The sequence below is a fragment of the Oryctolagus cuniculus genome, chromosome 1 (assembly GCF_051225735.1).
Source record: "Oryctolagus cuniculus isolate XC-2025 breed Fujian yellow rabbit chromosome 1, ASM5122573v1, whole genome shotgun sequence".
In the NCBI taxonomy this organism is placed as follows: Eukaryota; Metazoa; Chordata; class Mammalia; order Lagomorpha; family Leporidae; genus Oryctolagus; species Oryctolagus cuniculus.
Window position 1 is genome coordinate 109,462,309 of NC_142867.1, and position 13,586 is coordinate 109,475,894.

General features: G+C 56.2%; 1 protein-coding gene across 2 annotated transcripts in view; it reads right to left on the minus strand.

Moving 5' to 3' along the window:
- The window catches only part of DSCAML1 (DS cell adhesion molecule like 1), a 341,147-nt gene that overhangs the window by 24,115 nt on the left and 303,446 nt on the right, over positions 1–13,586 (minus strand). For both annotated transcript variants that reach the window (XM_002708369.5, XM_089313095.1), the window contains 3 exons: positions 10,540–10,780; positions 7,488–7,634; positions 5,455–5,610 (listed from right to left, as the gene is read on the minus strand). In XM_002708369.5, the coding sequence (XP_002708415.3) occupies positions 5,455–5,610; positions 7,488–7,634; positions 10,540–10,780 (544 nt within the window). The remainder of the gene's footprint in view (positions 1–5,454; positions 5,611–7,487; positions 7,635–10,539; positions 10,781–13,586) is intronic.

A 13,586-nucleotide genomic window follows, 5' to 3' on the forward strand; every position in this document is an offset into this window, starting at 1 on the left:
TATTTGCCAGTCTTATAGTCTTTATCTTTTAATCAGAGAATTTAGTCAGTTTATCTTTAGTGCAGTTCCTGATATATTTAGGTTTAAATATCCCATCTTACTAAATGCACTGTTTGTCCACCTATGTTGTTTTTCCTTTACTTTTTTGGTCTTCTTTTGGATTATTTAAAAAATATTCCATTTTACTTCCTCTGTTAGTTTGATGGCTATTACCAAGTGGCACTTTTCTTTTCAGACAATGCAAGGATCTACAAACTTCCATTTACCCTCTCTCAATTTATATGCCATTGTTTGTACTTTAATTCTTCAGAGACATTATCATAGTTATGGTAGGGACTCAAGTACTTGAACCATCACCTGTGGCCTCCCAGGGAGTGCATTAATAGGAAGCTGGAATTGGAAACAGAGCCAGAACTTGAGCCCAGGAACTTCAGCATGGGATGTGGGTGCTCTAAGCAGTGTCTTAACTGCCACACCAAATGTCCACCCACCTGGTTACTTTTAGTATCTATCTCCCTCCCCCCTTCATTTTATTATGATGTGATTAGGTGTGTATTTCTTTTTTTATTTTTATTTGTTTATTTATTTTATTTTATTTTTTTTTGACAGGCAGAGTGGGCAGTGAGAGAGAGAGACAGAGAGAAAGGTCTTCCTTTTGCCGTTGGTTCACCCTCCAATGGCTGCCGCGGCTGGCGTGCTGTGGCTGGCGCAATGCGCTGATCCGATGGCAGGAACCAGGTACTTATCCTGGTCTCCCATGGGGTGCAGGGCCCAAGCACTTGGGCCATCCTCCACTGCACTCCCTGGCCACAGCAGAGAGATGGCCTGGAAGAGGGGCAACCGGGACAGAATCCGGTGCCCTGACCGGGACTAGAAACCGGTGTGCCAGCGCCGCTAGGCGGAGGATTAGCCTATTGAGCCACGGCGCCGGCCAGGTGTGTATTTCTTTAATATATTCGCTTTATAATTTATAGAACTTCTTTAATTTGTGGCTTGATATCTTTCATCAACATTTTCAGACATTTTATCTTTTTGTCACATTCTCTTCCTCCTCCTCTTTGGGATGCCTTCCCATTGCATCCTCTGTGTCCTTAACACTCAAAACGTGGCCCAAAGGTCCATCAGTGGCACCACCTGGAAGCATGTTAGAAATGTAAGATCTCAGGTGTTATCCTAGAACTACTGAGTCAGAATCTGAATCTCAACAACATGACTCCCAAGTGATCTGTGTGCACATTAAAGTTTAAGAATAATTTCTCTGTGACTCGACCTGCACTTTTACCATTTCCTATCCATTTGTCTTTCTAGGTTCCATTTGGATATTTTCTTCTGACATATCTTCCAATTCACTCATTGTCCCTTCAGCTGTATCAAATATGTTGTTACACCCATCTACTGCAATCTGAATTTCAGGTGTTAGCATTTTCATGTCTAGATTTTCCATTTGATAGTTCCAATTCTCTGAAAATTTCAACTTCGTGAAGCATAATTATCATGAAGTCCATGTTTAATAAAACTGTCTGGAGTATCTGTGGATCTGTTTCTTTTCTCCCTCTTTCCTGCTGCCTTTTCTCTTGTGTCCTTATTTTATATCATGTGCCAGATACTGCTTTGTGAAATTGTTTGCGGAGATAATGAGGCCTCAGATGATATCTTCTTAAAGAAAGGATTCAAATTTGCATCTGCAATCTAGGTTTGCTCTAATCCAGTTTCCAGCACGGAGATGATTCAAAGCTGAGCTGTGTACTTCTGCACCTAGACTGCTGTCCCTCACGGCCTTGGCTCATGTGAAGGGAATTCCTTAGACAGCCACACCTGCGCAGGCCTGACCTTCAGTGCATGTCTTCCTAGTGCTGCTCAGCGTCTGAGCCACAGCTCCAGGTTCAGCACCTGCCCCTCTGGGAAGGAGCTGTTGCAGAGCCCAGGCTCACCTCCTGGGCCTCTATTTTCCTTTGGATCTGTTTGCTCTCCTGCCAGTGCTCTGATGCTTCCAAGCAGGTGCTTATAAAGTGTTTTACCCAGATTTCCTGGGTGTCCTTGGCAAGGGGAAAGGGGGTTGGTGTGGAGTCTCCCAGGCCACATTGTTGGAGGCAGAACTCCGCCACGTTGCCCTAACCAGCCTCCTGCCCTTCCTCCTCACCGCTGCTGTCCCGAGAGTGACTTCCTCATCTCTGGTCCCTGTTCCTCCACCCCTACCTTAGTCATGCCTTTGCCTCAGTCAAGGTCTCTGACGTGGCCTAAAACCCACCCCTGCTGGGGCCGGTGCTGTGCGGCAGCGGGTTAAAGCCCTGGCCTGAAGCGCCGGCATCCCATATGGGTGCTGGTTTGCGTCTCAACTGCTCTACTTCCGATCCAGCTCTCTGCTGTGGCCTGGGAAAGCAGTGGAAGATGGCCCAAGTCCTTGGGCCCCTTCACTCCCATGGGAGACCTGGAAGAAGCTCCTGGCTCCTGACTTCAGATCGGCTCAGCTCCAGCTGTTGATGCCATTTGGGGAGTGAACCAGTGGATGGAAGACCTTTCTCTCTGTCTCTACCTACTCTGTAACTCTGTCTTTAAAATAAAAACAAATCTTAAAAAACATACAGCCCCGATTTACACTTGGAGCCAGCTTCGGTAGTCACTGGGGAGATGAGCAGCAGCCCCAAGGCTTGGGAGCTCATGAGCTGAGTCCAGCCGAGCCAGCCTGAAACCAAGCTCAGTGCAAGAGAGCTAGGCTTAGGGAATGAACCTGAATTCATTTGTTTGCGTCTTTTCATTTCTTTTGGCTTTCCTCTGAATTTTCTGATTACTTTCTCCTTTAGAGAGATACAACATCCCAGGGGTAGGTGGGGTCACGGTGTCTTCAGGTTAGGTTTGCCCCAGGAGCCATGGCAGGGCTGGGACCGGAACACAGAGCTGTCTGCTCGCCTCGCCAGTAGCAATTCCTGTAAGGACTTGCAGCTGTGGGGCAGGGCGGCCTGCTGGACAGGCAGAGTGGAGGCCCAACCAGCCCTTCTTCCCACTCCCACCTCACCTTTGCTACTCCATGCTTCAGAGACCGCTACGTCTCCTATGCCAGAGATGAGTCGCGCTTGGCGTGAGTCGGCCAGGGTGACTGGCTTAGCATGAGTGCTGTGCCTGTTCCTGCCCGTGAGAACTGAGGATGACTCCGCAGAGGGGTTCCTGGGAAAGGTTTCTCGCATGGGAAGAGACTGCCCCCTCTCTCAGCTTGGCCCAAGTGGGATGCCCGGCTGCAGCCATCCTCTGGCTCAGTGGAGCCCGGCCAGGTGCGAGCCACCCTGCGCCGCCCTGCTCAAGGCTTCCTGTAGTACAATCATGCATGAGCTTTCCACTTACAGTGCTTTCAGCTGGGCCTTCTATTGCACCCAAACTCCCGGGATCTCAGATGCAAGGGGCTGATGGGAGGCATGGAGGGTAAGGTAGATCAGAAAGCTTGGATTTGCCACTGTTAGCTAAGGAGTGTTTGGAGAGCAGCGTATGCTCTCCAGGCCTCAGTTTTATCACTTGTAAAACAGAAATAAGGGGCCAGCGCTGTGGTGTAGGTTAAGCCTCCACCTGCAGTGCCAGCATCCCCTATGGGCGCCAGTTCAAGTCCCGGCTGCTCCACTTCTGATCCAGCTCCCTGCTAATGCACGTAGGAAAGCAGTGGAGGATGGCCCTGGTGCTTGGGCCCCTGTACCCATGTGGGAGACCTGGAAGAAGCTCCTGGCTCTTGGCTTCAGCCTGGTCCAGCCCTGGCAGCTTTGGCCATTTGGGGAGTGAACCAGTGGATGTAAGATCTCTCTCTCTCTGTCTTCTCTGTATCTCTGCATTTCAAATAAATACATAAATGTTTAAAAAATGGAAATGACAGCTAGCTCCAAGGGCTGTTGGGAAGGTTGAATTGTTAGGCTGGCACAATGCACAGTCATGTTTGGACTCTGGGCTGAGGCCTCGCTGGACAGCCCGGGCTCCTACCTGGGGACACTGAGCCCTCAGTCATTTCATCACCAGCACCTCGGTAGCTATAATGCAGCCCCTGCCGCCAGCATCGGACCTCAGAGAAAGGCTGTCCCAGCTGTCTCGCTCAAGGAGGCATCACTGTGCCCATTTCATCAGGAGTGGAATGAGGCCCAGAGGGGTGAAGCGACTCGCGGGGCGGAGCCTCCCAGGCTCTGCGCGGCTGTGTGCCCGCATGTGCGGCTTCCTCAGTGGTGCCAGGGCCAAGGTGAGGGCGGGAGGGCTCCTCGCAGGGAGGGGTGGCGCTCCTAGGCCTCTGGGCTCCTCAGGGCCTCCGCCTGGGCAAGCAGTGGAGGTGTGTGAGGCTCAGGTCTCCATCAGAGTGGGGGCGGGAAGGGGCCTGCAGGCCCTGGTGGCTCATTTCCAGAATCTGGGAAGGTGCCTGCGTGTGTGTGGACCCAAGGCTTCAGGGAGGACCAGGCTCTGGTGCCATCTCAGCTCAGATTCCACACGAGAGCAGGTGGCTGTGCCCCGGGAAGCCTCAGTGGGGGAATTATTGGCAGGGAAAGTAGAGCAGGAGGTTGGTAAATATTGAAGTCCTCAGAGCTTCGGGGCGGTGTTGGGGGGCTGGGGGACAGGGAGGGGCTTAGGGAGAGTGAGGAGATTAAGCTGAGCTGGAAGCTGGTCCAGTCACAGCATTGGCCTGCACTGGCCACTGGGGCCCTGGGACTGCAGCACCAATCACTCCTTTTCAGCACCTTCCAGAACCTTCTGCCAACTTGTTAGGGTAGGACTGAGACTCTGCGCCTTGGTACCCCTTAAAATAAAACTGAGGCTGGTTGGGAAGGAACCAGCTACTGCTTAGCGCCTGCTGCGTGCCAGCCGCTGTGCATCTCAGCCGCCTCTTCTAACACACAGTGCGCCTGGCTTGGAGCACTCGGTAAGGAACAGCTGACAGAGAGGGCTGGGGTCTGGGAGCTGCACCCAGAGCTGTGCCGCCACCCGCAGCTGCTTCTGTGTGACAGTGGCTGTGGCCCAGGCTGGACGTCTGGCCCCTCTCCCAGCCCACTCCAGGGTGACTCAGCTTCCAGCCTCTGTCCCTCTTCCCTTGAGTCTCTGGCTCCCAGGAGAAGTTGCTTTGAGACCACAGCTCCAGATGGAGGCACGTCCCATTCCCCTCCTTGAGTGTCCAGGCCGTGGTCCCCTGGGACTCCTGTGGGGTGACTGCATGCCCTAAACGCAGGAGGTGCTGGGCGACGTTCCTACTTCACTCTGCACGTGTGTCCGGAGGAAGCCAGGCTGAACCTGGCTCGCAGGGGAGGCCCGGGGGTGGGGCTGGAGGGGAGGGCTCCTCTGGCCCACGACTCGGTGCTGCAGGGTGGGCACAGGCCAGATGTTTATGCATGAGGCCTGCATCAGCCGTGTCCTTCCCGAAGCGGGGCCCAGGGTGTGCCCAGGTTCTGGAGAAGGGGCGGTGCCCTGCAGGTGGGCCGGGGCTCGGGGGCCTGGACTCACCGTCCTCCTTGGTCTGGATGTAGAGCACACTGCTGCGCACGCCGTCCCCGGCCTGCGTGTAGGCCAGCACCTGCACGCTGTAGTTGGTGAACTTCTCCATGCCCCGCAGCTCCACGCGCTCCCGCGTCGTGGTGATGTTCTGCATCTCGCCCCACTCTGCCGGCACAAGGGGCACCTGAGCACGGCCAGCCAGGCCCTAGCCTGCTGCACCAGGCTCCCAGCACAGAGAGCAGCCCACAGGGCCGGCCCTCCACCTCGGGGTACCTGTGAGCAGATCCTGGCTGCTGGCCCCAGGGCTAAGTCTCTCCCGAAGGGGCCCAATCAGGGTGGGCCACGTATGCTGGCTGGCGCAATCCCCAGTGGACCCTGCACCAACTTCCACTTGACACCCTTTAGAATCCCTCCATCTCTCCACTTGTCTGCCCGCCTGCCACTCAACTGTCTCACGTGTGAGAGACCCTGAGGTGCCTGCAACCCAGAGGGGAGCCCAGCCCAGGTGGGACAGCCCGCAGCCTTCTCCCTCACTGCCTCAGCCCCTCCCTGGGGCTCGGATCTCCAGGGGCTGTTGGTCACCCTGGCACGACTCAGGGCCTGAGGCTCCCTCCCCTGCCTCTGAGGGCTCCCGGGCCACTGCTTGGACTCCCACTTAGGGTCAGGGGCTAAGTGACTCCTCTGCTTCGCCTCACCACTGAGGACACAGCCGTTGCCTGCCAAGAGTGGGTGCCGTCAGCCCAACATCCGGGCTCAGACTGCAAAGAAGGCTCAGGGAGAGGCTTGCCCGGAGGGCCAGGCTCGGGGAAGGGGCTCTCGAGCTTCTTGCTGCGGGTACTGGGCTTTCAGACACACAGGCCCGGGCGCTGGCTGAGGTCGGGCCTCGTGGGGATGGACCCTGCATCCCCACTGCTGGCGCCTGGTTCGTGATGCGGCACAGGCAGAGGGCCGGAGGCAGAGGGCCTGGCCATGGGAGGGCAGTGGTCTGCTGGGCACCAGAGGGTGAGAATGCCATGCCCAGCAAGAAGGGCCTGCAGGTTGATTGCACAGGGAGTGGGGGTCTCAGAGGCCTGGGCAGCAGGATCTGTTTGTCTCAGGAGGGCTGTAAGCAAGAAGACCAGGTAGACCCGACCAGGACTGCAGCCCGAGAAAAGACCCGGGGGAGGGCAGGGTGGCCACAGTCTAGGTGGACTGGGGATCCCCAAGGCCTGTGCCTTTCGGGAGGGCTAGGCTGAGAAAACAGGGAATCTCTGGAGAACGAAGGAAGTGGCCCCACATGGCCTGGCGCTGTGATGTGACTGCGCTGTCGTGCTCTGGGCAGCGTGGCCTGGCTTCTCACAGCGGGACTAGGGAGATGCAGAGACCAGAGAGCCCTGAGTGAGAGGTGAGAGGCCCCCGTGGGTCGCGGGAGACCGAGGAGAGGGCCATGGGGCAGCACATCCTACGGGCAGGTGGCTGTGAGCCGGAGTCCCAGGTCCCCTAGCACAGAGAGGACACAAGGCCTGGGGGGGGGCTGGGGACACGGCAAGGTGCGCTCAGGTCAGCCCTGGTGGTCTGGGGGGGAGGGCCGAGGCCTCTGGGAGCGATCTCACAGTCTGGGAGGCTGGACCCTAGCTTGCAGGACGGCCGAGCTCCTGGCCAACCTGAAGGTTCTGGTGTATGTTGGTGGGTGGAGCTGGGTGGGGCTGTGGGGCTACACCCACCTGTTTGCACCCCCAGAGGAAGGAGGATACCCCCGAAGCTGGGCCACTGGGCGGGATTTCTCCATTGCTCTCTGCCCCCTCCTGCCCTGCCCTGTGCTCTGGCCTGCACTTCTCTGGGTCTCTGGGGCTCGCTGTGCAGGTGTGTACCTAGCTGCCAGTCTGCTCCAGCTCTCTCTTCTAGGTTCTGGGAGTCCTGCTTCCTCTTCCACCACACCAGACTTCCTACAGGTGCCAGTCCCAGCTGCCCACCCTCCCTCCCCACTCCTCTGAAAGCACCCCCCCCCCACCGACCTAGCACCTGTCATCCAAACACCCGGCCAGCAGACCCAGCAGACTCACCCCCGTCCACGTAGAGCGACCAGAAGATGACCCGATAGCCTTTGAGGACCCCATTGAGTGTGCTGCGTGGGGGCTCCGACCAGGAGATGACTGCCACGTCGGAGGTGATGGACAGGGCCCGGACGTTCTCGGGGGGCTGGCTGGGCACTGCATGGGTTAGGGGAGAACAAGGGACCAATCAGAAATGCGAGTGGCAGCACAGCTCAGGCGCCCCAGGCGGGGTCCTGCCGTCCTCCAGTTAGACAAGCAGAGGGATTTCCTGACTCAGAGGGTGGTGAGGTTGGGGCTGGGTGAGGGGAGTGAACCAGCGCTCCCTTCCAGAGATCAGAGCAGACTTGGTTCCTTGCTCTCTGGGTGGTCCTGGTTAATTCCCAGGGAAGATGGTGATGAGCTTTGGGTCCAAGCCCCTGGGAACTCACGGGTGGACCACTTCGGCCAGGGCCTGCCTCTGCTGCATGTGACCAAACCTGGAGGAGGCCAAGCCACCCCAGAGGAATCTGAAATTCACTACCTCATCTGATGGCCACCAGCCACGGGGGTGCCATCTGACCATGGCGTCTGAGCCGAGGCCTGGTTTCAGGAACCGATGTGTCCCCTTTGCATCAAACTGAAGGGAGAGAAGGGGAGCTAACCCACCCTGGTGCAGAGAGAAGTTTCTGTAGGGACTTTGAGGACTTCGGGGACCAGTGCACTAGTCCCTGTCCCCAAAATGCCAGAAACGATGGGACGACTCTCAGGGGCCACCTTAGGTTGGCTGGGGGGCAGCTGGCCCTTGCTAAGCGGATGGCAGGCGGTGAGAACTCTGGCTCCAGGGTCCACCCCAGCCAGGGAGGCCTCTGGTGGCACTTCCTACTGGCCTCCGAGGGGCATGGGACAACAGGAAAAAAAAAAGATGGTGCTGTGTGGCTCTGAGAGGGAGCGAGGAGGCACAGGCGGGATGGAAGGTAATTAGATCCCGTTGCCCCACAAGAGGCAACTCTAATTTTTATGAGCATTTAAATGATGATACATCATCCTAACGACGCTCTTTGAGAATGATTATTGTTTCATATTACTTAGGTGTAAAAATATAAGCACCATGTAATTAGGGACCCAGTGTAATAAACTAATACAGATCGCCCGTTCGAACAAAATGAAGGTAATATAATTATGGAAAAGACACTATTGCTAAAGCAGGGGCCCTTGACTACCCCAGGAGGAGCGCTAATATTGCCAGGAAACGATCAGGATCTGACAGGCTAACGAGAGCCCTAATTAAGTATGAAAAACTGCTGAGCAAATGCTGCTGGAAACTTTCTCCCTCCCCTCCCCAGCCCAAGCAGATCCCTCCCTGCCGGGAACGCCAGGGGCCCCCACAAGGCAAGGGAGGTGAGGCCCTGACAGTGGCTGTGTCCTGGCGTGGCCCCAGGGATTACGGGAGCCCTAGTGTTACGTTGGGCCGCTGTCCCCCTGGGAACAAGAGGGTGAAGCAGGAGCTGGTGGTTCAGGGTTGGGCCTGGGTTCTGTAATTGACAAGATCGGTAACTCTGGACAGGTCACTCCGCATGCGTGAGTCCCGGCTTCCCTTCGGGGCTGTGGTTCCCAATGGGCTCCCTGGCCACAGCATTAGTAGTGCCCGGCGAGCTGAGAAACGCAGACTCTTGGCCCTGGCTTCCGAGTTGCTACAGCGGCAGCTGTGGGGCGGTGGCCCAGCTGTCTGCTTCACAGGCCTCCAGGGGAGCTGCTGCGTGGGCTCAGGTCTGGTTGGTGCAGGGGACAAGCTGTTCTTCCTGGACCCAGCCAGGTCTGTGCTGTGACCAGCCCCCTCCCCCCACCGGGAGGTGGGGAGGGAGAGGGAGGATGGCGAGGGTCGTGGGCTGCGCCAGGGATTGCAGGTCAGTTCTGTGACCAGCCCCAGATACCCAGGGCTCCGGGGCACTGACGTCTGCCCCATTCCAAGGCCCCACTGCTGCAAGGAGGTGAGGCTCTCTGGGGATGGTGCCTGGGCATCAGCATTTTGCAACCAGAGTCAGGAACTGCGGGCTTGAGCTAAAGCACTCCCAGGTGCTTCTGACCTAACGTGTCCCCCCGACCCCCAAGGGTTGCTACGTCTTCCCAGAGGGCAAGGGAGGTAGAAAGCACTGCTTAACCTGAGAGGACAGCTCCCTAACAGGGGGTCCTGGGCAACGGGGCAGACCAGGGGCTGCAGCCTCCTGCTCTCCGGAGCTGGGCCATCCTCTGTGGGGATGGAGTGGGCAGGCTCAGGCTCACGGACACCCTTTTGTTTGGGACATCAAGAAGGGTGCTGGGGAAGAATGCTCTGTTCTTCTTTGTTCTGCTCTTTGCAGGGCTGTAAGCAGCCCGGCCGCATCTCTGGGGGCATCCTGGCTAAGTCACCTCTTGGCCAGCGCAGGCTCAGGTGCCAGCTGGTGTCTCTGAGCTTGGTGAGCAGGTGTATTCCTACTTCCTCCTAGCCCTCTCCCCCATGCAGAAATGAGGGCCTTGAAGTGCTGGGTCCCTCCTGCTCATCAAGGAACTAAGTTTTAAAACCCAAGCCACATGGGTGTCAGGATTGCTTAGCTCCACAGCCTCATCGTAGGGCCTTAATTAAAACAGTGGGGGTGGGTTCCAGGTTAGAGACACAAAGGGCACCTGGCTTCTGCTCCATTTTCCAAGAAGCTGCAATGGGGGAGAAACAGAACCAGGGAGTAGAAGCAAGAGTGTGGGTCAGAGAGATGGGCTGGGGGCTGGGAAGGAGGAAGACAAGGTAGAGGGAGAAGCAGGGGTGGAAGGAGGGTGGACAGCCAAGTGCTCAGGCGCATAGGCCAATGGACAGCCTGCAGGCAGGACTGGAGCAGGCGCCTGGGTAAGGGGCAGCCAGATGGATGGAGGGCCTAGAGTGCCAAATGGACCAGTGTCCTGAGGAGAGGGGGCTGCTCAGGGAGTCTGCGTGGGCCACAGGAACAAGCCAGGCCCCCAGTGAGTGGAAGCAGCCCCACGCCCTTGCTGGCTGCCCTGGCTTTGCCCATGGCTGGGATTGGCATCCCGTCCACCCGCCTGCTGCTGCCCTCACCGTCCTCCAGGGTGGTGGCATTGATCTCGCTGGAGGAGGGCCCCGTGCCAGCCCTGTTGAAGGCCTGGACCACCACCCCATACTGGGCGAACTTCTTGAGGTTGTCCAGGGTGTAGACCTCGCTGTCCCCAGTGGCCTTCATCTCCACGATGCTGTACTGCCCATTGCTGCCAGGGCTGTTCTCCCTGTAGCCGATCTGGTAGCCCCGGATGACGCCATTCTGCAGCTCCTTCTTGGGTGCCTGTGAGCATGGGGAGGGTGGGGACGAAGAAACACCACTTCACGCTCAGGCGATGCTCTTAAAACCCAAGCCAGGTCACGTCTCTCCTCTGTGCTGAGCCTGCCAAGGCTCCCATCCCACTCGGGGGAAACCCAGGGCCCTCACGGTGGCTACACGGCCCCCTAACACCTGGCACCACTGCCTCTCAGCTGGCTCCTCTCCTGCTGGCTTCCCCTTCCCACTTCTAGGCGGGCCTGCTCCCCTGGCAGAGGGACACTTCCTCCGCGGAGACGCACACCCTGGTGCTCTCCGCCACTGTCCTGTGCTAGCCGACACGCCCCCTCCCTCATGGGCCTCCTGGCTCCTGCCTTGGCCCAGCAGCCCCGAGTTTTGCTTCCTGGATGAATTTTCCTCTATGACACTTGTCATCATAGGCTACTTTATAGATTTTACCTATGGGTTTGACCACCTGCCCTGGTTAGACTGTGAGTACCACGAGGAGGAGTCTGGTGGGCCTTGATGATTTGTATGGAGCTCGGTGTCTAAATGGAGCCTGTTTGCAGTGAGTTAAGCCAGCACCTGTGATGCCAGCATCCCATATGAGTTTTGGGTTGAGTCTCAGGGGCTCTACTTCTGAGCCAGCTACATAATTGTACCTGGGAAAGCAGCACAAGATGGTTCAAGTGCTTGGGCTCCTGACACTCATGTTGGGAGACCCGGATGGAGTTCCAGGCTCCTGATTTCAGCTTGGCCCAGCTCTGGTTATTGTAGCCATTTAGGAAATGAATCAGTGGATGGAAGCTTTCTTTCTTTTTTTAAAATTTATTTTATTTTATGTATTTTTTTGACAGGCAGAGTGGACAGTGAGAGAGAGAGAGACAGAGAGAAAGGTCTTCCTTTGCCATTGGTTCACCCTCCAATGGCCGCTGCAGCCAGCGCGCTGTGGCTGGTGCACCGTGCTGATCCGATGGCAGGAGCCAGGTGCTTCTCCTGGTCTCCCATGGGGTGCAGGGCCCAAGGACTTGGGCCATCCTCCACTGCACTCCCGGGCCACAGCAGAGAGCTGGCCTGGAAGAGGGGCAACCGGGACAGAATCCGGTGCCCCGACCGGGACTAGAACCTGGTGTGCCGGCGCCGCAAGGTGGAGGATTAGCCTAGTGAGCCGCGGCGCCGGCCGGAAGCTTTCTCTCTCTCTCTCTCTCTCTCTTTCAAATAAATAAATAAACCTAAAAAAATGAGCCTAGGCCCTTAGTACATGTTGGATGAATGAATGAATGAATGAATGGGGATATCCCTTGGCATGGCACAGGGGCCTGGGACAAAGTGGAGTATCAGACAAACAGTAATCAGACGGAGAGGGAGATGAGCAATTAATTTGTATGAAAAGAAAGTCTCGAGATGCCACTTCACACCCCTTAGGATGAGAATGATTAACAAATGGAAAATAAGCATTGGCGAGGGTGTGGAGAAGTTGGAGCCCTTGTTGACTGCTGGTGCGACGTGGGCAGGGCGGCCACTGTGGAACACGGTCTGGCTGTTCCTCAGTTCCACGGAGAATTACCACATAGTCCTGTGATTCCACTTTGGGCACACACTCCAAAGAATTGAAAGCAGGGACTTCCACAGACAGTGGGATCCACAACCACTCAGAGGTGGATGTAACCCAAGCCCCTGGTGACAGGTGCATGGCCACACGAAACGTGTTGTGTGTGGACCATGGACTATCACTCAGCCTTAACGAGGAAGGAAATCCTGCTACATGCTACAACACACATGAACCTTGAAGGCATTATGCTAAGTGAATAAGCCTGATACAAAAGGACAAATACTGTTTGATTTCACTTAGGAGATTCCTAGAATAATGACTCCATAGAGACTGAAGGTAAAATAGAAGTTTCCAAGAACTGGGAAAAGGGAACATAGGAAGTAGTATTAATTTAACTTATTTCAAAGGCAGAGAGACAGAGAAAGAGATCTCCCATCCACTGGTTCACATCCCCACTCCCCTCCACATGCCTGTGATAGCTAGGGCTGGGCCGGGCTGAAGTCTGGAGCCTAGAACTCCTTCTGGGGCGCCCACATGTATGGGTAGGGATATGGGTACTTGAGCCATCACTGCTGTCTCCCAGGGTGAACATTTTCTGGAAGCTGGAATCAAGAGTGGAGCCAGGACCCAAACCCAGGCATTCTGAGAGGAGATGCAGATATCCCAACCATCGTGCCAAGCAAGTGCCCTGGGCGAATGTTTAACAGGTGCAGAATTCTAGCTGGGATGTTGAGCAAGTTCTGAGAACATCAGCAGTGATGGCTACACAGCCCTGGGAAGACTCAGTGCCACTGGACTGCTTGCTCAACACAGTTACAATGGTGGATTTTATGTGTGGTTTTTCTAGAACTTAAAGAGTCCTTGACTTTACCTGGATCCAGCCCTCTGGGATGGCTGAGTCTGGGTTTCCCCAGACACCAGGGCCAGAGGCTGAGGTGTTGGGAGGGCTGACAGCCTGCACATGGCAGGGCAGCGAAGGCAAGGACATGGGGGTCAGGGGGCTGGTGGGAGGCGAACAGGGAAATCTCTACTGTCTGGTTCTGGACATTGCATTCCCATCCCAGGCTTGGGCCCAGATCCACCCTCAAACACAGACACACAGATACCCTGGATGAGAAAACATTAGCACATGAACACTCTCTGAGACATGGCATTCTCATACATGAACACACACACACTCCCCATGTACTGGCTCACATCCAGACCTACCAATACCAATGCCCCAACCCACACACTGGCCCACAGCCACACATATCCAGGCCCACGGAGAGAAACTGCTCA